Source organism: Arachis hypogaea, chromosome 9 (assembly GCF_003086295.3).
Source record: "Arachis hypogaea cultivar Tifrunner chromosome 9, arahy.Tifrunner.gnm2.J5K5, whole genome shotgun sequence".
Lineage (NCBI taxonomy): Eukaryota > Viridiplantae > Streptophyta > Magnoliopsida > Fabales > Fabaceae > Arachis > Arachis hypogaea.
In genome coordinates this window covers 24332862-24356970 of record NC_092044.1, presented here as the reverse complement: position 1 = coordinate 24356970, position 24109 = coordinate 24332862, and the positions used below count along the sequence as shown (strand labels likewise).

General features: G+C 31.7%; 1 protein-coding gene across 1 annotated transcript; it reads right to left on the bottom strand.

Moving 5' to 3' along the window:
- Window positions 1-5231: 5231 nt before the first annotated feature.
- LOC140175092 (uncharacterized) lies at window positions 5232-23403 on the bottom strand. The gene is made up of 4 exons (XM_072202007.1): window positions 23218-23403; window positions 22573-22893; window positions 22106-22303; window positions 5232-5294 (listed from the first exon to the last, which is right to left on the bottom strand). The coding sequence occupies exons 1-4, from the start codon at window positions 23401-23403 to the stop codon at window positions 5232-5234; spliced, it is 768 nt and encodes a 255-aa protein (XP_072058108.1).
- Window positions 23404-24109: the final 706 nt, after the last annotated feature.

Below are 24109 nucleotides of genomic sequence, written 5' to 3'. Positions count from 1 at the left end.
CCACCTTATGAGTAGAACTCTGATTAGAATTTGAAAAAAAAACTTTTTTCTCCTTTATTTTTCTTTCAACTCGATTGCTACCAATTATTTTGACTTCAAAAATCTGAAACATTGTTCCATTTTTTAGCTTTAAGTTTCAATTGTGACCTTTAATTTACAGCGGAGAAAAACAACTTTTATTTTCTTCTTCTTACACAAAAATGTGTAGCACAGAAAATGGTTGTATCAACAAGCTAGGGTGATTATATAAAAAATGGCAACTCAACTTCTTTGATTAGCCTCTCTACCAAATCTAACTTTGATTTTCTTCGCCTTCAACTTTGACATTTTCTTTTTTTTTTCTTTTCAATGTTTAAGTTTGGTGAACCACTTTTTTACTTTGTTTGAACCCCTTCTGAACAAGCCATTTTGTTTGTGAAACATCTTATTATCTTTGAATTGTGGGTATTGGACATTGTTCATTGGCCAGAGGAGGGCAGTGAATGTTGGCAAGTGAATTTGACACATTGATTAGAGGTCAAATAAAGGATGCAAGTGCTAGCAATGGACTTGGGCCTGTTTTGATTGCAATTTATTTTTCTACATGATAACCATATACATTATAAAAAATTTTAGGCTTTTAACTAAATCAATAATGTTTTGTCATCATCAAATAATTATTCTTATTTTGATTGCAATTTACTAATTAATCCAATTCTCAAAGCCTCACTAGTTTGACTAACACATAAAATTTGATAGACTAATTTTAAGATTTACATTAAAATTATACTCCATTCTTTTTTATAATACAAATTCAAATAACACCTAAGTTCATTTTTTATTCTATTTTTAGTTTCTTAACATTTATTTTTATAATTAGTTGTTATCAGAATTTTAATATATACACTTGTTAGTTTTAGATAAAACTACACAAGTAACACATTTTTGTATGGTAAAATTATATTTATTATATGTTCTTGTTTTATTTTTTTATATTGATCTTATTTTTCAGTAGCATGTTGCTTTTATTTTTTTTATATTGATCTTATTTTTCAGTAGCATGTTGCTGGAACTTATATATATATATATATATATATATATATATATATATATATATATATATATATATATATATATATATATATTCATCTAAGCAGAATTCGAAGTATCAATTTTATTGGGTCGAATGTGTTCCATTGTAGGTTATCAACCCACCTTTAGTCTGAATTAGGTTCTTTATAAGAAAAAATTATTTCTTCCAAAAAAGGGTTAATAACTTTTATTCTAACAGTTTATGTACTCCCAGACGATTTGACCGACCCTGTCTTACTACAATATTTGCATATTTAGATGCTATGGCTGAAATATCAAGAGGATTGGTTGCCAAAAGTATCTATCTAACTGTAAAGGCCGTGCATACATGTCCATGACCGACCATTTCGATGGCCTGACAAGATGCCCAAAACTTTTTTTCGTAATAAATAGAGGAGAACCTCATAAAAATAAAAAGGTATCAATTTTTCCAGACCTAATCTTTTCACGTCAAACACTACAAGAAAAACATTGAGTACTGTTGGATTTACCATCAGATTTAGTGTCGCAGAGTAGCGGCAGATTTACCAGCGGTGAAGGCATCAAATTCGTCAGGTTAAATTATTACCAGCAAATTTATCTTCTTGACGGTAAATTCGTTGGTATCAGATTTAGTATTAGATTTACCGTCGGATAAATCCGTTAGTAAACCCATTTAGTGAAAACGCTGCGTTTTGATGATCCGTAATGGTTTATGGTTGAATTTTTTCAACAATAATTTTGTCCTAAATTCGAAGCACTAACGCTCCCCCCTTCATTGTGAATCCGACTCTCTCTCTCTCTCTGCCCTTTCTTCTCACACTCTCTTTTTAACCCTCTCCCTCCCTGTCGCTTCGTCAGCCTCGCCACGTGTCAGCCCCATTGCCGCATACTCTCTGGCTGCCCATGTCCCTCTCGCTGCCATCCAGTTCTGGGTGGCGGCCACCAGCAACATTCTCCCATCCACCTCTGTATCTGCATTCTTCGGTAAATAAATTTCTATTTTTTCCATTAAATTTAGGATTAATTTAGGTTTTAATTGTTAATTAGTATTATGATTTAGTTAGAAATATTTTTCTATATAGTGAGTTTACATGGTTAAGATATGATTAGATTAGGTTGTTAGATTTTTGTGAGTTCTAAAGTTATAATGATTTGATATTGTTGCTGTTGTGGTGTTAGTTTTGAATTGAAATTGAATCTAGTAAATTGGTGATGCTCAAAATTGAATGCATATATTTCATATAGTTCAAGTTATTTTATTCAAATAGGCATATTGCTAAATTTTATTCATTGATTGTTGACAATTGGTGTTGTTTAAGTTAATTGTTGATGGATAGAGTTGTGGCACTATCTAGTTATAAATGGAACTCTACCAAAATTTCTAAAAAAAAATCTTTATATATTATGGTTATTTGTTTTTAAACAAGACTCAGGAGAGGTATTAGGAGATCTTAACACCCGTAACAGACACGAATGAGCTCAAGATGGAGTGAAGAGAGCAGCTAGAGTGGCTTTAGCAGATGGAGCAGCAAATGACGATGTAGCAGGCTCATATGCGCGCCAGTGGCAATGGAGCTGCTGGTAGAACTTAGACATCACCGCCTTCTCCACTGCCTTAGAAGGACCACGGGAATGGTGACGACAAAGACTATCAGGAACTTTAGTGATCAGGGCTTTGTTTTACTATTTTATTGTGTTTGATTTATTTGACTTTTAATTTATTTGAACATTTGATATTTAATATTACATAATTGGTTTATATTATTTATAATTTGACCCCTAATTGTGTGAAAAATAAATTTAAAAAAATAAAAAAGAAAAAACTTAAAAAAAATTATATCAAAATATTTTGGAAAAAGAAAATTGGCATTAACGTCGGATTTACTGAGGGCATAATCTGACAGTAATAGTGCGGAAAATAGGATATTGTAGCGCCAATGTTACCGTTAGAAAAATCTGCTGGTAACCAAATATTTTTTTGACAGGTAATCTGTCGTAGAATCTTACGGTAATTACCGTCAGACGAAAAAATTCGACGGTAAATGATTACCGACGAGGTTTATACCATCGGATTCCTTCGAACAGTAAATCCGTCGATAATTTACTTACTGTTGGATTTTATTCGTTTTTCTAACAGTAATTCTGATGGTACTCAACATTTTTTTTTATAGTGAAAGGGTTAATCCATCATAATTTTTCAAGATTACAAGAGTTATTGGCAATATCGAAGCAATCTTATTGGTATATAAAAAGGAGTTTAGATTACAGCTTCTTTTCTCCCATTTCTGTTACAACGTTGCCCTTATAAGCTCACTACAAAAAATACATTTTTATTGACGACTTGTTCGTCGATAAAAGTAAGTCGATCAAGGACACATTGGTAAAATTCGACCATTTTTATCAACGACTCATAGTTGTGGATAAAAAAAATATTATTAACAACATGCAAGACCATCTGAAAAATTCGTTACTAAAATAAATGAACTAAAAAATTAAATAACTATATTCTCATCAAAATCATCAGTAATATTAATTAATTTTGACGGCCAGACCTACAAGAAAAAAATATTTTCTCACTCTTTTGTACTTGTTACACACACACATACACACACACATTTTAAGTAGAAGATTATATTGGATAACAACCACACGTAAACATGAATACAAGAGGCTTAGATGGATGTTATGGACAAATCTATCAAAAGAAAGACAAAGTCTATTTTTTCGAGGCTAGTTTGCAAAATCAGGTGTTCATTTTTATGAATATGAAGTCATGCTTCCTCATTGGAATGGTGGGTCATGACATTCTTGGTCCAATAGTTGTCAATTACCATCGAATATGATGGGATGAAGAATACAACTCGGATTGAGGACAACATCTAGAAGCATTACTGGCTAAAGAAACTTCCACATTTTGCTCCTTCTATTATCAATCGCATATTGAGTTACGTAGAATAAGGGTTGTAAGGAATGATAAGAGGGGAGAATCCTCGTCAAGTAAAATAACATACCCAATCTTTTTGTAGGAAGGATCTGTAATGGGTGCGGGCAATGACTATTGGTTAGAGCAGAATGAGATCGACGCTGCACATTTGCACATATTGCTTAATTGTGACCAAATTTCATCCTATTTTATGTGAGTTTTTTAAGTCTTCATAAATATTGCAATCAATAACACATTAGCTTCTTAATCTAATTAAAACTTCATTATGCTATTCTATCATGTAGGTTATTCCGAGAGGCAAATCCAATGACCTCATTGAATAATTTTTCACATTGGTTCTGAGAATACGTCAAGGTGCAGCTAATTGAGACAATAGATTTAGAACTAGTTGCACTTAGTTGTGGCTCAATGATTAAGGCCACTAGCTACCTGATTTATAATGTAAACAAATATTGATTTCATACCTTACAATGGTCAATTGGAAATAAAATAGATAACACCGAAGTTTGGGTTCATGGGATTCAGGCGGGGTCCATTCTGATTGATTTGGTGTGTTGCGCAATATAATTAAATTACGGTATTTCTGTTGCATTACGTACAAAGTGTGAGTGTTTAAATGAGAATGATATGATCCAAGTTCAAGAAAAAGAACACAAAAGTACAAAGACTACAATATCACTAAATTTAATGTAAATAAAAATATAGGCACTACGATCCTTTTATACTACCTTAAAATGCACGACAGGTATACTATTTGACTTATCCAGGTTCATGCAACTGTAGTTAGGTGGTTGTGCTTAAGAGTAAGGCAAGAGGCCACATCGAAACTGATGATAAGATAGAGAGTCAGGAACCTTACTAGATTGACGACTCAACTCCTTCGAAAATGGTGCTTGATACCGGTGAGCCAATCTTTCTTAGGTCTGCTGTTATGGATGATGACATCATTTTCCTTGGATTAGATGCCGACACACTTCCACTAGAGGATGATGATATTCAAGAAGAAAATAGGGTCGATAGCGACGAAGAAGAGTTCGATGATAATCAGGAAACTACATCAGAAGAGGAGGATGGTGAACCAAAAGAAGAAGATGATGAATCTGATTAGAGTTAATGTAAACATATTTTTGTAATATGTATTTCTTTAAGAAACTTTGTATATTTGTAATATATATTTCAGTGACTGTAAATATAGTTTTGTGAATGTAATATAGTTAGTATTATGTCAGATATTTCAGTTACCATCATTTGGTATTTGTAATTTATATTTCTTGTACTTCACATCAGGTTTGAAGCACTGTTTCAATTATTAATTATAAAGGTACACTACATATAGACGTGAAAATATAATTTAAAAAAATGAAAATTCTATCTTCAGAAATACTGTTGAAATATTCCGACAGTAACATTATATTTAAAAAAATTTGAAAAAGTATTTCCATCGGTATTACCATCGGATGAATCCGTTGGTAATATGGCGGAAAAATGAATGATGTGACGCCAATGTTACCGTAAAAAATTTCCAACAGTAACGTACAACACGATCTATTTTCATACTAACTATATTCCGTTGCAGAATCCGACGGTAATTAACGACGAGTTTTATATCGTTCGATTGTTTCGACCGCAACTCAGACGGTAATTAACTTACCGTTGGATTTTTTCTATTTTTCAATAGGAAATCTGATGGTACTTAGCATTTTTCTTGTAATGGGCCTAAATGGTCAAGGTAGCAAGATTACCGTAATATGGTAATTGTCTATCCAGAACAAAATACTAGTTAAAGATTTACTTGGGGCTAAAAGGTTGTAAAATCCTATTAATTAATGAATAATTAATAAATAAATTAATTATGAGTCAAGGAGATTAGGAAATTAATTTTTATATTTTAAGATGTAAAAATAATTAAATCGCAAATTTAAACACTAATTTTAAAGATTTTGACCTAAAATTGGGCCAACGGGCTAAAATAGGTGAGACTTGCAATCAGCCTTCTTCCCTTTCCCAATTCATTTTCCATGCTGAGAAAGAGAGATTGACGAAGAAAAACCTAACCCCAAATCACCTCATATTTGAATCTTCCATAACTTTCAATCTGAAACTCCGATCGCTACACCGTTTGCGACCACGCATTCGTCTTGTTGAGCTCTATAATTCTATCTGAACAAAATAGTAAGGAACTCTGATTTTGTTGCCCAATTCTTCCTTCCACTCAGATTCACATTTGTGGTTTGAATATTGAGAGATTTTCATGATTTTGATGGATTAGGTATAATTTAGCCTTGGATAATTATTGGATTTTGTCCTAATCATCAATGGGTAAGATAAAAAAATCACTAAACTCTTGTGAATTAATGAATTTATAAACCCTAGCATGGATAAAATGGAATTGTATGAAATTAGGTTAAATTTTATGTTGATTGAAGTCAAATTGGTAAATTGGAGTACTTGGAACAAAGCTTTGGTGGATGGAGCTTATTGGAGTTGTTTGGAAGTTTTGGAAGCTTGAAGTTTGGTGTTTTGAGCTTTGGAAAAAATCAGCCGAGGTATGATTTTTGTTTCCTGTAGTTAATTTATAATATTACGTGAAAACTTAGGCTAGTTGTTGTAAGATAGGCTTGAATATTCTGAATTATTGGATTTGGTGAATTAAATGTGTATATATACATGTGAATGTATGAACTCTTTGGTGGTTAAAATTTGAAATTGTCTAATGATGTGTTGTTGAAATTGAATTACAAATAATGATTGTGATTAATGAATTAGAGTTGGTTTGATTAGGCTTGTAATGATTAGAAGTTGATAATTGAATGTTTGGAAGGTTAAAAAATGGTAATAGAAGTGTTTTGGATTGAAATGAATTGGGAAATTGGTTAAAGAATAGGTTGAGGCAAGTTGGGTAAAAACATAACTTTAACCAACTTCGGCGGGCCATAACTTGGCCCTTGGAGTTTGGATTTGAGTGAACTTTATTTTAAATCGAAGATGGTTAAGAGAGATTTAAGACGGTATAAAGAAGAGGAAAACTGGAATTTTGTAGAGAAGGTTATGAATGTCAGAAGTTAGGTATAAAAAACTAAATTTTGTGATGTAGAAAACCAGAAATTCTAGTTTGTGTGCCCGCGCACACTATCGTGCGCACGCACATAGCATAGCATAGATTGAGACTCATGCGTACGCAAGAGGGGTGTGCGTACGCATACCCTGGAATTTTTACAAGTTGTGCGTACGCACACAATAATGCGTAGGCACAAGCCATGTTTTTCACACAAAATTCTGTTTTTAACTGTTTGACCTCCCGACAGGCTTGTAAACTTCGGTAACCCCTATTTAAGGTCCGATGGCTAGTTTTCAGGCTTCGGAATGAGGGCGAACAAGTTGAGGGTGTTAAATTGACATTGAAGAAAAATAGATTAAGTGTAATGAGAGAGTTATGACGAGGATAACTGATTTTGGATTGGGACATGATGAAAATGATTATGATGTTAAGATGTGGAGTTATGGTGGGGATAATTATGATAATGAGAATGATTGATTATGATTATAAGGATAATGTGAGTGACTAAGAGAGAGATATGATAATGTGAATGACTAAGAGATTAAAATATATTGAGGATGGTTATGAGATTGAGATGTCTTGCTTGGGTAGTATGCAAGAGTCGAGCCTTGTCCCACTTGCTTTGGGTTAAAGTTTGAGACACCTAGGTAGTAGCAAAGGTTGTGGTTCATCCCACTTGCTTCAGATTAGTAATTGAGACACACTTGGGAAGTGGCAAGGATTGTAGTTTGTCCCACTTGCTCCGGGTTGAGTTCGTAATCACCCACCTGGGTAGTACGTAGTAGTAGTGGTTTGTTTCACTTGTTTTTGGTTAAGCGGCTAGTATGCAAGGGTTGTGGCTTAGTCCCACTTGCTCCGTGATGTGGTGTTTCTGTCCAGGGTTCACTACGGGACATTTCGGGTTTGGCTATTTAACCGACAGATGAGACTCATCGACTATAGGGCAGACAGGCATCATGTACATTGTATGATTTGTTTGGGTATGCAATATGTGTTTTGGATTGCCTATTTGATTATCTGTATTTATATGTTATGTGACTTAAATGTTGTATTTGTTTCCTTAATTTTGTATTACTTGCATGCTTTGTATGTGTTTGAACTTGAGAGATCCCTTACGTGGCAGAAGAGAGCTGAGGGTTGTATCACCTGGAGAATGGGAGGTTTATAGAGAACTAAAACTGAAGATATAGATTAGAATCCTTAGGTAGAATTATCATATTTTTTGTTAGTGAGAACTCTAGGCTTTGATTTGGGATATAGAAGTTTAGGATTGCCTTCGCCTTCACGGAGCCTTATATCTTACCTATTGGCCACTGTTATTATACTGAGAACCTTCTGTTCTCATTCCATACACATTCTGTTATTTTTTAGATGCAAAACATGCCACGCGCCTCGCTGAGCATGCTGGATTTGATTTCTTGGAAGTGAAGACTTATCTTTGGAACTTTATGCTTTGTATTTTGTATATATTTGTATATTGTCCCTTCTAGAGGTTGACTTGGAGAAACAGGATTTATATTTTGTCTTTTGAAAAATATTTTGGGTTGTATATATGTATATGTATACTCTGGCTGGCCTTTGCTTCGAAGGTCAAGCCTAGATCTTGATTATACTTATCTATTGAAACTTTCTCTATATATCTATCTTTTGGTTTTTTGTATAAATTTTCTATCGTATTGTTTTTCATGAGCGATGCATCTTCGATTTTGTTTTGATTGTACCTCTTTTCTTTCAAAGGTCCTAGCTATATTATTCTTGTTATATACATACATACATACATATATATATGTATGTATGTATGTATGTATGTATGTATGTATGTATGTATTTCACTTTTGGAGGTCGTAGCGCCTCGCTATCTTTTATTTACGTCCTATCATAAAACTCTGTATGGTAGAGTATTATAAAGGTTGCAACACAAAACAACTTGATAGACCTTTATTTCTGACTAGCTCTACAAACGAGACCTAACATGCCCATCATGAAGTGCATGGAGCCCCACCAAACATAGTAAATTCTGCAAGAGATCCATGAAGGGCATTGTGGTCACCATTTGAAGACAAGGTGTTTGCTTAAAAGCTTATCAGGGTGGGATATTACTGACTAGCGGTGATATGAGATTCCATGAAGTACCTGAAGATGTGTCACCAATGGAAAATTCATGCGAAGTTATACAAGACGCCTCTGAAAGAGATGACTTTTGTCCTAGTGCATCATTTTCCAAATGAAGAACAGATTTGATGGGGCCCTTTCTTAGCTCCCGAAAAGCTCAAGTATCTAATTGCCGCCATTAATTACTCTGCCAAATGCATCGAGACTAAAGGCCTATCTATGATCTTAGAAGCACAATGCAAGTTCCTATGGAGTGGGATCATTACTAGATTTGAGATGTGATAGTGTAAAAAAAAAATTGTGAGTTCCTAAAGGGTCTGAGAATCAATCAGACATCTTCCTCGATTGAGCATCCTTAGAAAAATAGACAAGTTGATCAACTAACAAGGTAATCATAAAGGGGTTGAAGAAAAGGATGGACAATGAAAAAGGTTTCTAGGCCAACAAGCGTGGTTGCATGCTCTGGTTGTACCACATAGTATCATTGTCCACAATTGAGGAAATGACCTTCCTTCCAACTAATCTAGAGAGCCAAGCCTTAGTATACTGCGATGAGGATTTAACAAAATAGTAGAGAAAGATATCCTTGACAGGATAAGAGATATGGTGCAGATTAACAAAGCTTTCCTGAAGCGATGAGTGAGATTGAAATATAATAGTAGGTGTGTGCCTAGGTGCTTCCTAGAAGACGATCTCGTTATCAGGTGCCATGGTATCGGAGCCACCACTCTTGGCTAAAGCAAACTTTTCCCTAGTTGCGAAGGGTGTTGTTTAGGGTAAAGACCATCCATGGAAAGGAAGCTTATGAGCCAGAAAGCCTGGATGGCTCTAAGGTTTCGAGATCATGAAACTCAACCAACCTCAAAAGATTCTACTTCTAACTACAACCTAGTAATCATATCGGTTAACTACTCTATTTTTTATAAATGTTTCTTTTCAATTGTTGCATTCTTTTTAGCTTCTTGCTTTTAAGTTTAATTATTTTTTTTTGTGAACTAAAACTGCGTTTGTTTTAGACAAGACACTGAGAATAAGACATAAAGAATAGAAATACAAAATTTAGTGTTCTTGTATTATGTTTGGTGATAAAATCGAACAAATTATGAAAATCTAATTTATTCTCATTTTTTTAATTAAAAAATTTTGAGAAAAAAATATAATAACAAAAAGTATAATTATGAAAAATAAACAAGAATAATGAAAGAAAAATAAAAAATAAATTGTGTTACTTGTTAGTATTTCTGTGTTCTTTCTGTTAAAATAGACACAAAATACACTAATTTTGTGTCTTTAAACATAATGTTTTTGTCTATATTTTATCTGTCAAACACAATTCTATATTTCTATATCTCTGTCTCAGTATCTTGTCCCCATAAATAAATGCAGCATTTGACATTACTGGTTGCCTCAAATTTAATTTTTTAGTTCATTTGCCTCAAATTTAATTTATGAACATCATACGATAAACCGCCTGGGATTTCGGCTCTAGGATTGATCACCCAATGAGCCAACCGCCTCCAAGGCAGTGTGATGCTTGCGGTTAAATTAAATGTCAAGTATAAATGGTTTGGCGAGATTATAAGCCGGAGTAATAATCAAAATGGTTAAATGCTAAGACACAACAAGTAAATTACAAAAGAAACACCAAATGCATGAAGGTAAATCTATTATCTATTATATATATCTAATTTTACAATCAAAATGTGCTATATATTATTTTTTATTGTAATTAAAGTTAAAATTTTTCTTTCAAAATTAAAGAGTTCTATCATTCTTTCTATTAATTTTACAATCAAAATGTGTCACATGTCACTTTCTCATTACAATTAAAATCAAATCTTTCCATCTAAAATTAAAGTGTTCTTTCTTCATCCATATTAATTTTACAACCAAAATGTGTCACATGTCATTCTCTCATTGCAATTGAAATCAAATCTTTTCATCGAATATTAAAGAGTTCTCCCCTTCTGTCTCTTCCTTTATCTATTCCTCTCGTTGCTTCAACCACTTTATCTTTTTTATATATCATTATCAATGAATCAATAAATAATTATAAATTTGACAATCAAAATGTGCAACATGACATTTTTTAATTATATTAAAATTAAAATATTGAAATTAAAATATAGTTATATTATATATTATATTATATTATATATTATTATCTAATTTAATAACAAAATGTGTGACATGACACTCTTATTAAATTTGAGAGAAAATATTATTCTCTAAAATTAATAAATTATCTTCTAAATTCTCTCATCTATCTCTCTCCCTTTTTCTATTTCTCTTTATCCTTCTCACTCTATATATAATTATGATATATTTATATATTATTATCTAATTTAATAACCAAATGTCACACATGACATTCTCTTATTCAAATTGAGAAAAAATATTTCTTTCTAAAATTAATAAATCCCCTTCTTAAATTCTCTTATGTATCTCTCTCCGTTTTTCTATTTCTCTCTACTCTTCCCAGTTCTCACTCTATATATAATTTATAATTTATATTTTATATTAGTAATTTGACAAATCAAAATGTGTCATCAGATATTTTTATTATAACTAAATTAATTTTTTTCTTTCAAAATTAACAAACTCCATCTCTCAATCTTCATCTTTATCTTTCTCTCTCTTTTCTCTCATTCTCTATTTTTTTTATCTTTTTGTTCTACAAAAAATAAAATTAACAAAATAATATAATTCAAATAAAAAATATTATTATTATTATTATTATATACATATTTTTAAACTTTTTTATTTAATTTTATATTTTTACTATTTATCTTTGTAATCTATATTTTTATTTTTCTTCTTTTAAATATTTATTAAATATAATTTAGAGCGAATACTAATGTTATGATTAAAAGTTAAAATCAAGATTCGATTGTTTTAAAAAAATTAATTTTGAGTTAATTTTATGACTATCAATATAATTTTTTTATGCTAATATATAATTATATTTTTATATACATAAAGAGAAAAAAAATATTTTTAAATAGCAAGTATAAAAATTAATTATTTCTATCTGTGCAACAGACTTAACACCTAATTAAAAGTATACAAGTTAAATCATTTTAAATTTTAGATAACAAATATTAAAATTAATTATTAGTAATAAATCAAATTCTTTCACATGAAAATAATAACTAAAAATCTTATTATTTGATTTTTTATCTACGAAGATCCTTGTCTTATTAACCGACGAAGACTTTTGTCCCCTACGATCTTTTTATAAAAATAGTTTGATTCTATAATTCTTTTGTGCTATAATCTATAATATCAGAATAAAAATGACATAATTTAAAAAGATTTATATTTTCGTAATTATATTACGAATAAAAATACTAGTTAAAGAATAAATGAAAGATAAAGCTACCAAAAAGAAATATTTTAGTCTCCATGTCAAACTACCAAAATCTACAAGAACAAAATGATCAATGTGTCTCACAATTAAAAATTCAGGTATTAATGATTATAAACAAAGATCAACTACTAATTTAAAACATTCATTTAAAAAATTTATGAGACTCATTTAAAATTGGGCTTAGTTATTTTTGTATTTTAAAAATACATATTAAGATTATAAATGATTTTTTATTAAAAATACAAAAATTTAAATTTTTAATACAAATGTTTTATATTTATTACAAAAAAATTTAAAAACTTTTATTAATAATAATTTTATCATGTACCCTATAAATAACAAACACATATTAGTTAAATTCTTTTGAATTTTACTCGTAAATTAAATCACAATAAACAAAAAAAAAATTCTTAATATTCGCACCAACTTTTGTTAATCATAAGCGTCCTTGCACCTTCCCGTAGATGGAATAATCCTATAAAAATAGGCAGGAATTTTTATAATTTTATTTCATGTCAAAACGTGTTCTTTCGTATAGGGGAGAACCATGTTTCAGTTCTTACACAATTCAGATAGAAGGTAGTGTGGTCCATTTTATTAGCTAGTAACATAGTTATTCAATTTGTACGATGCCAAATCGGGGCATGTATGTTCTCCATCAATGCCTATAAATTATAAAATTTGTTTAATTTATGTCTCTTTGAAAATTGGCGCTAAACTCCTTCATCATCGTAAATGGGGACCATTAAGCTTCTATCTTGAATCTATGTTTGGATTAGTTTCATTTTTTTCCAAAAATGAAATGAAAAAACAGCTTATTACCTTAATAATGTCGTCATTATATTTTTGATATCACGGTTCCAAAATCTTGAACTGTGTTTCAAGAAGTTCACTTTTAATTTTTAATTTGGTGCACATGATGATCTTCAAAAGAAAGTGAAGTAATCATGTGCTTAAGGAGTTTTGGAGAGTTGAGTCTAAAGCACGATCAAGCACAGATACTAAGTTATTGTATTCTCATGTTAAACATATTTTAGTTACAATATTTATTCGATATATTTGAACATATTTAAATATTATGATATGTGTCTAACTTTATTCTTAACATATAATTTTAAAATAAATTTATAAATAGTATATATTATTATTTATTAAAATAATATTTTAAATATTTTATATAACTAAAAATATTAAAAATAAAAAATTAATTTATATTATAATATCAATAAAATATCAAAATATTTTGATAATATATTTGATATTATTTTTTAATTAAATTGATATTATTTTGATAATATATTTAAAACAATATTTTTTATTTTATATATGCTATGTCTTTGTATTTTATAAAAATTTAAAATTTGTGTGTCATATATATCTTATATCATATTATTTCTTTCTCTTAAAGCATCATCATTTTGGAATTGACCCATGTATTTGGTTGTCTCTGTCTCGTTAAAACATATCACAGTGATAAAATTCCCTTATTCCATTAACGAGATTTTATAATTTTTTCTGCTTATAGTTTTTAATTCTTTGAAATAATGGAAATATATTTAATTTCTAAGAATATTACGCTCGAGAATATTACATCTGGATATTATAATTTTTTTTACTATTATAAATTGTTGTAAATTATTTTTAATATTCCCAAGAATGAATTAAGAATAAATTACTAATGCATTTGTTTTATTATAAGTTAGAATTAATTAAAACAAATGTACATTTATTTATCTTAATTGATAGTTCATAGTACCAATTTTTATTTGATTATATTACAAATACTGAAATTGTAATTAATTTTGTTAAAAAATAAATTTTAAATTTCTTATTTTACGTTTATGTATGAAAGATATTAGTAGTGTGTGGATAGTATAGTAACAACTAACAAAGATAGAGAGGCAGATAAGCAAAGTACACAAGTTGTCTTTGTAATGTAGTGCTTTAGTAGCAAAAAATAATCCCAGAAAACACAAGAAAATATGTCTTAATGCATGTTCTGTTTAGGTATTAAGAGAAAGGTACAAGAATGCTATGGCCTAATACAACATGTTTTTATCTCTATTTCTTATTTCAAACAAGATATAAACACTATTTATGTTTTTATTCTTATGAGTGATACTCCTAATTATTCAACTGGTCTGTGTAGTAACTTTTGCTTCAAACAAATTCATGCGTAACAAAAAAATTATTGGTCCATGATATTTTAGAATATTAGTCTCTAATAATATACAAAAACAAATTAGGCTCTTATTTTCTAAAAAATTTCAGAGAATTACCCCTAAATCACACTATTTTCAAAAAAAAAATTAAAGATTAACCTGTCTTTTTTTTAAAAAAATAAATATAAAAAATATTTTATTTTATTTTATTATTATAGACTAGCATTTTAAAAAATGGTAACTAATTTATCAAATTTTTATTAAAAATAATATATCTAAAAAAATATTAGAAATTAATATGACGGATTACCATTTTTATATTTCTATTTTTGCTTTTAGATTTTAAAATAAAAAACCCTAAATCTTAATGAATTCTTATCTTGATATTCTCATAGCTCTCATTCTAGCCTCTTTAATTTTAGAAAAAACATATATTTTTACCCATGAGATGTCAATGTTGACAAAACTACTCACATGAGCTCAAAAAGAATTTTTTACCCATGAATGCGGTACCAGATTTGATGGTGGTAGACCGTTTGGACCATTAAATAGTCTCATTATAAAACATATTTTTTTAAGTTTTTTAATAACTACTAAATAGTTCTTATCTAATTTTACTTACAAATTTATCCTTTATATATTATTTAATTATAAAATCTATTTTTATTTTATAAATTATTATTTTATCATTCATCTATCATGTTTGTTAATAATAAAAAACAAAAACAATAACGAATTAGATCTTCTATTAATCGTAATAATCTTTTTGGTGATCCTAATTGATTAAAATTTTATCTTTGATCCATTATATTCATATAGAGTTGTGAAATCGTGTTTCTTAGAAAATAAATTGATTGGATTCGAAAATCAATTGATTGGATTCACAAAACAATAGATTAAATTTCAGGTTTCCCATAATTCAATCGATTGGAATTTAGGTTTCCACAAAACAATCGATTGAATGTTGGACAATAGTATAGTTTTCCCAAATCGATTGAACGATGCTTAGAATGTGGATTTTTTTTTAATTCAATCGATTGTTCATGTTACCCAATCGATTGAAGGCTTCAAAACAATACGAGGTCTCACAATTCAATCGATTGGTTGTGTTACCCAATTGATTTAAGTTTTCAAAGTAATATGAATTTTCACAATTCAATAGATTGGTTGTGTTATACAATCGATTGAATTGTGCACTATGTTATATATTATGCCGTTCCCAATTTTTCTGCTCGTGTTTAGCAATTATTATTTTATTATTCATCTATCTTATCTTTAAAATTCTATCTTCAATTTTTAAGTTTTTATTTTGATTTAGATACTCTAATCTTATCTTTTCTTTAATATTAAGATTATAAATTGGTAAATAATCTATCATCAATTACTCAATCCTATAATTGAAATCGCTTATCAATCTCCTTGATTATCAAAATTTTCATTGTTTTTATTCCAGTTATCCATCTACTTAATATCCAATTTTTCTTCATTTTTTATCCATCTCTTTAATATCCAATATTTGTTCAGCATTAATTGATAATCACAGTTGCAGCAATCAGCAAAGATCCAATCAATTTCTTCATTGTAGTGTTTAGAAAATAATCCACTGTTTTGATTACAAAATCGAGGTCAGTGAATAGATCTCTAATAATTTTTCAATTCTTCGTTTCGATTCTTTATTCGTGAAATTGATTGTGTAATGAAAAAATATTTTTTTTTATCTTTAGTAATTAACATTGAGGAATACTAAAAAATAAATAAATTTTATTTTTTATTATTAATTAGCTAGCAATATTTAAAAGTATGGACTTAAAATGTATTATTGGATTATTATACTAAAAGAATTTATATAACTTATATTTTTGTTTTGTCATTGTGAGTCCCGCTATAATGAAACTTATATTCCATAGTAAATCGAATTAGATGAATTCGATTTATAGAATAAGTTGAGCGTCATAACAAATTGAATCAATTAGCATTTTATCAAATATCTAAATTGAAGCAACTAGCTACGAATTATATCACGGGTACTCACCTTTGAGAAAAAAAGGCATTAAATATTACTCAAAATAATAATATTTTAAATATTAAATATTTAACTACCAAGTCTAGCAATTCAAACACTTCCAGCGGATACGTTTATTTGTGTTTCTTAAAAAAAATTAGAAAACAGCAATAGTTTTACAACATTTTTTTAAATTTCTTTTAGAATAAAAAAAAATATACTAATATGTAGATTGTTATTAAATGACTGTTTTGTGCTCTCCCTCTCTACTTTTGTAGATTGTGGAATTTAATGGTTAAATCTTAATTAGTGTCACCAAATATAGCAAGATAATTATGTAGTATAAATTAGTATCAATGATGAGAACAAAGAACAAAGACACTAATTATACAAAGTTTTATTTAGTATTTGCAAGTAGTTTTGCAAGTTCATTAAGAACAATAATTTTGTATGTCTAGCCATTTAATTTATAATATTTATCATTTATTGGTGAAGAAGACTGCTCAACTTGAAAAAGCTGAGGATGAAGCTATAAAAATGGAGAAGAGGAGATCGGTGGAGTTCTTAGATAGAAATGAAAGAAATACAAAGTTTGTTATGTTAAATAAAATATTTCTCATTTTTCTCTCATTCAATTTTTTTATTCTTCTCCTATTTTCACTTCTGATTTTTATTATAACGGGTAATCAAAAATATCAAGAAATACATACTAATAATATTAGGATTTGAGGAGAAAAATTATTTGAATGTGATGATTAAATTCATTTGTCTTAGTAAACTTATAATCTGCAACTACTTTTTATGTTTGAACATTTAACATAAACCACTGTAATAAATACATTTTAATTTGCTAGTTTACATTTGATAATTTCAATCACATTTGTAGCAAGAATATTATAGCTACGAGAAATAGATTTCGTTTGATCCTTATTAGTTGAAATCTCTTCTGATTTTGGACCTCAACAAGTTAAAAATACGCCTTACAAATATAAATAAGAGGATTTAAGAAAAAAAACTTTTATTTCTCAAAAGATCCTTTATCAAATAAGTTCAAATCTTGAATATATGAAAATATATAAATAGAATGTAAAAAATTAAAAAATAGAAAAATCTTTTTTTTAAAAAAACATTAATTGTATAAAATAAAATATAATTCACAAGACATAATATTTGTATGACATTGTTGTTGAAATAATAAATGAAAATGACATTACTTCATCATAAAAATATTAGTTATTTTAAACTAAGATATTTATATAGTGCATAGTGTGACACCCTACCATACAGAGTCTTATGCTTAAGTCATAATTCAGAGGTGGCAAGGTATTACGACCTCTAAAAATTAAAATTTTGTACATATAGTAGTGCGAATAAAGATTATAACCAGGAGCCTTTGAAGAAAAAGGGGTAAAACAAAATTGTCACTCGGAAGCGCAACACTCCGATCGAAAACGTAACAAATAAAGGAAAGAACTATCACCAGATTATATATATACAAGGAGTGTCAAAAGCAGGAATATCAAAACTCAAAATTTGGTTGCGAAGATAACCGGTCCGAGCATAGCAATATATACATGTAAATGAAATAAGAAACCCCAACGGAAACCCAAAGGGACATAAATACAGAAAATCTATTCTCCAAAATCTCCTCTAAGAGGAGTCATCACAGTTTGTATTATTTAGTGGAGATAAAAGTATCTAAGAAAAACATATAAACAAAAAAAAAATAGAGTCCCGAGAACCAAGGATCTTCGCTAATACAAAAGTCTCCAGCATGCTTCAGCGAGAAGCCTCACGTCCTGTATCTAAAAACTACAAAATCCGCATGGGTGAGAACCGGAGATTCTCAGTATGGTAACAGTGCCCACATATCTAACATGTAATGTCCTGGGAAAGCCAAAGGCAATCCTAGAACTTCCAACAATTAATTCAAAGCTTATGAACATGCTAAACCATAAATGGCAACTGATTAAGGATTCTTCAGTCTAACTAATACTTCCCTTTTCAATTCCTTCAGACCTCCCAACCACCAGCAGGAGTATAATATGGCAAACACAGTTATATCAAACAAGAGATATACAAATAGGAACAGATAAGGCATTTAGACAATTAGCAAGTAATATGCAGTCAATTAGGCAATCTCAAACAATTCACATAATATGTATATGACGTATGCCTGTCCTAATGGCTGATGATATCATCTGTCGATTACATAGCCAACCCGACAAGTCCTGGTAGTTAACCATTGGACTGTCCCTCTGTCGTGCATCTCCAACTCGAGTTATACTCAACATAATCATGATCATAATCATAATCCATATCCAACACCCTCACTGGTGTATATTCACAGGGGCGAGTTCATCCGGAACTTTCACAGTGTCCGACCACACTTACGACATAGGGTTAGCAGAGTATCGAGTCTCCACCTGGAGTACGTGGTGGCTAGCCACTGCTTTCACCTAGGAAAACTTGTATCTCAGATAGTGGAAGTGCAACATTCACATTTCATTCAATAGCATATATGCATTTATACTCGGCCATAATCAATAATGGCTCCGCCATAACTCGGCAATACCTCAGCCATCCGACTCGTAGTTCAATCCAGAACCAGCCAATTCATTAATAAACACATCCCTTCGGCTCATGGCACATAAAGCACTTCCACTGCCATCTTCCGTATCTCATATAATCATCTTTGATCATCATTGATCATAAATATTCCCCTTTCATCATTCACAAATTACCACATCTCCTAACTCCTTTTTCATTGCTAGGCATATCATAATGATTTCAAATATAAGGGGTGAGATCGGAGGCTTAGAAGTATAAAATTTCGCTTTTAAAACTAAAAAATTAACTTTGGGATGAAAACAGGGTCACGCGTGCGGGTCACCCACGCGTACGCATGAAAAAGCCAAAAAGTGCATCGACACGTATGCGTTGCCCACGCGCACGCGTGGATTGAAAAATAGCCAAGTGACGCGTACGCGTCAGCCACGGGTAAGCGTGGGTGCTTTTGTGCCCCACGCACAAAACTGGCACAATTCTCGCACAACTCTCAGAAAATGGCTGGGCATTTGATGCAGCTCACCAACGCGTACGCATTGGCCACGCGCACGCGTTGATAGTGAAAATGATGTGTACGCGTCGTTCACGGCTAGCGTGGATGCGCGTTCTGTCAAAAATTTTTCTGAGTTAAAAGCTTTATAATTCACAGATTCTATCCCCAATCTTTCGACGGACATAACTTCTTCATTTTAAATCATTTTTCACCCGTTCTTCAAATGGCGTGAACATCCCGGATCCAATTTCATTTCTAAACAAGCTTGGCACAAAACTGGGATCCGGAGTCCAAGTTATGCTCTGTCAAAGTATGCCCAAAAACCATATTTTCATAAAAAATCACAAAGTGCCATTTTCAAAACAAATCAATTTCAACCCTTTTCAAAATCAACCAAAATATACCAATTTCATCCCTTTTTGAAATCAACCCAAAACATACCAAAAATCAACCTCAAGCCTCCCCAACTCATACATTAACATTTTCATTAAATTCACACCCACCATACCACCATTTTAACCCATCTCAATCAAATGGCTAAAATCTAAACATATTAACATGTCATACATCATCCCTCATCCCAATTTCCAACAATACCATTTCCAATCAACTATCATTATACATAATCAATATCATACTCACCATCAACATGGTTTCACCGATAAATCCACCTCAATCATTCATCAAGTATATATCATAACATGCATTTTTCTCACATATCACACCATCAAGGCATCAATATTCATAATCACATATATGACCACATCATATATCTCAACCATTCAATAACATCAACAATTCAATGCCTATGTTAAGGCCTCTAGCCTAAGTTTTCACACCACATTACATTTTAAATACAGGAAACCGAGACCATACCTTAGCCGATTTTCCACGCTGAACCGGAGCACTTCCAAATCACTTGTCCACAAGCTCTCAAGGTCTCAACACCTCCAAGAACATATTTTTGCACACCAAAGCCCTTTTTCAAGCTTTCCAAAACCTCAATCAAGCTTCAATATGCACATACACACCACCTAAGCCACAATTATCATTCCCAAACACCACAACTCAATACCCAAGGTTGAGTGTCTTACCACACCCAAGGTTTAAGGAGACAAGATTAATCTTCTCCTTCAAGAGAGTTGGATCCTATAACATCAAAGAGCCCAAAATCTCAACACTTTCACCCATGAAATTTGAAATTTAGAGATAAAGAACTGAAATGATTTCGTGCTTACCTCAAGAATAAAGTATAGGTTTTGTAGAGCTCTTCACGGTGAACGTGTGGCCGTAAATAGTGTGGCAATCGGAGCTCTAGATCAAAAGTTATGGTGGTTTGAAGATCAACCAAGGGAGAGAACTTGTGAGAGTGTTCTTTGTGTTTGTGTTTGTGTTTAGTGAGGAGAGAGAGTGCTGAAAATTAAAGTTTTGGTTTAGTTATGATGGGCCAAGGGCCCAATATGGGTCTAGTTGGCCCGGTTTGGCCCATTCGGTCCAATCTTAGTCCGATTTCCATAAAATTAGTATCGAAATTCTCGTCTCAGTCTCCTCTATCATATTAAGCCATAAAAATCACATTTTTAGCTTTCTAAAATAAATTCTTATTTATGGGTTAATTAGCCATTAATTAACCAGGTTTTACATTCTACCCACCTAATTAGGAATTTTGCCCACAAAATTCAAATTCAATTACCTGAAAATAATTGCGGATAATCCGTTCTCATCTCCGACTCAAGTTCCCAAGTGTGTTCCTCAACGCCGCCTCGACTCCATGCCACTTTGACTAACGAAACCTCTATTCCACGCAACCTTTTCATACTAGTATCATCAATTCTGACTGGAGCCACCGGAAGCGTCAAATCTTCTCTTAACCGAACCGATTCAGGTCGTAACACATGATTAGCATCAGTAGTATACTTCCGAAGCTACGAAACGTGAAATACGTCGTGCAGGTTTGAAAGATGAGGTGGTAGAGCCATCCGGTATGCCATCAGTCTAACACTCTCCAGGATCTAAAATGGACCAATGTACCAAGGATTCAACCGCTTTGCTTTAATCGCCCTACCTACTCCTGTGGTTGGAGTAACCTTAAGGAAAACATGATCTCCTTCCTCAAATTCCAAGGGCTTCCGCCTTTGATCGGCGTAACTCTTCTGACGACTCTGAGCAGTAAGCATCCTATCTCGGATTTTCTTGACTTGTTCAGTAGTCTCAGCTATCATCTCCGACCCCAATAAGCTTTTCTCCCCAGCTTCATACCAGCATAGCGGAGATTGACATTTCCTCCCATATAGAGCCTCATACGGAGCCATTCCGATGCTCGCATGGTAGTTATTATTGTACGCAAACTCCACTAGCAGAATATAGTGATCCCAGCTCACCGACTGATCCAGAACACAAACCCTCAACATATCTTCCAAGGTTTGGATCCTCCTCTCGGATTGACCATCTGTTTGAGGATGGTAAGATGTGCTCAATCTTAATCAGGTTCCAAAAGCCTTCTAAAATGTACCCCAAAATCTCGAAGTGAAACGAGGGTCTCTATCAGAGATTATAGTAGCAGGTACACCATGAAGTCTCATAATCTCCTTTATGTATAACCGTGCTAGCTCTTCAAGGTTGTAAGTCATCCGAATGGGTAAAAAGTGAGCTGACTTCATCAGTCGGTCCACAATAACCCAGATAGCATCAAAACTGGTCCTAATCCTTTGCAATCCCGACACAAAGTCCATCACAATGCTTTCCCACTTCCATTGCAGAACCTCTAAAGGTTGTAACATCCCGGAAGGTCATTGATGTTCAATCTTTACCTTTTGACAAGTTAAGCACTTCGAGACATACTCCGCCACATCATTCTTCGTACCCGACCACCAAAATATTGCCTTTAAATCATGGTACATCTTAGTACTTTCCGGGTGAATGGAGGATCTGCTTTTGTGTGTTTCCTTTAAGATATCTTGCCGCAACGTGCCAATATCCGGCACAATGATCCTACCCTTGAATCTCCATAACCCATCTTGATCCTTCGACACTCTCCATTGCTTCCCTTGCTCAATAGCTGGTAACACCTTCGATAACACATCATTGTTTTTGTGTGCCTTTAGGAGTTCGGATTTAAAATCACTTGAAATCTGTAATCGACTCAAACATAGAGTCCCAGACACTTCTTAAACACCAATTTTTAAACTCTCAAATTCCTTGAGCAACTCCTCTTCTCAAATCATCATCCAAGTAGCATACAATGACTTCCGACTTAACGCATCCGCCACTACATTCACCTTTCCCGGATGGTAATTTAACTCAAAGTCGTAGTCCTTCAATAATTTCATCCACCTCCTTTGTCTCATATTAAGCTATTTCTGATCAAAGAGATACTTCAAACTCTTGTGATCAGAGAAAACTTGGAACTTAACCCCATAGAGGTAATGCCTCCACACCTTTAGTGCAAACACAACCGCAGCAAGCTCCAAATCATGCGTAGGATAATTAACTTCATGAGGTATCAACTGACGTGAGGCATACGCCACCACATTATGATGCTGCATCAGCACGCAGCCTAGACCCTTCAGTAAGGCATCACAGTACACCTCGAATGACTCATTTGGCTCAGGTAATACCAACACAGGTGTAGTGGTTAACATAGTTAAAGTGAGAAATTAATTAGACAAATATAGTTACAAGGTTCTGGGCTAATCCTGATAAATAGATGCTTGTAAATGTCGTTGTACAATTTTTATTTGTGGGGGTTCATCTTGAATTTTTTAAGTCATGGAATACCAAAGAAAACAGGGCTCATATATTTGATGGAGGGTTGGTGGATTGCCAAATAGTTTTGCAACATTTATGTTTACCAAAGAATTAATTATTTTTGTTTTCTCATTTGTGATAATGTGATTCTTCTGCAGTTTGAGTTTTTTTGTATTTGTAAATTCAGTTATGTTTGGTTTCTTAGTTATGATTATTTGATTATAACATTTAATTATTTGGTGTTGTTTTTTTAGATAGTTTGAATTGGTTAGATAAAATACATTTAGTTTCCAATTAATCTGAATTCTCTGGGTTAGATGCTTTGCTTTGCAATTTTATTTGCTCTGATATTAACTTGATAGATAACTTATGTACACGGTAACCCTGTGAAAATTTTGCTATTTGATTGATTCTTGTCTCACAATCCAATAGCTACAAATGTATCTACGAATTGGCATTTTGTTATTGACTTTTCCAAGTGACAAAGTGAACGTTAGGATTTTTCACTTTCATATCATGTGTTGCTGGTGGGTTCTTTGTGCTTTACACCTTGGTCTTTATTTTAGACAAATTTGCTAGAAAATGAGTAGATTTTATTTC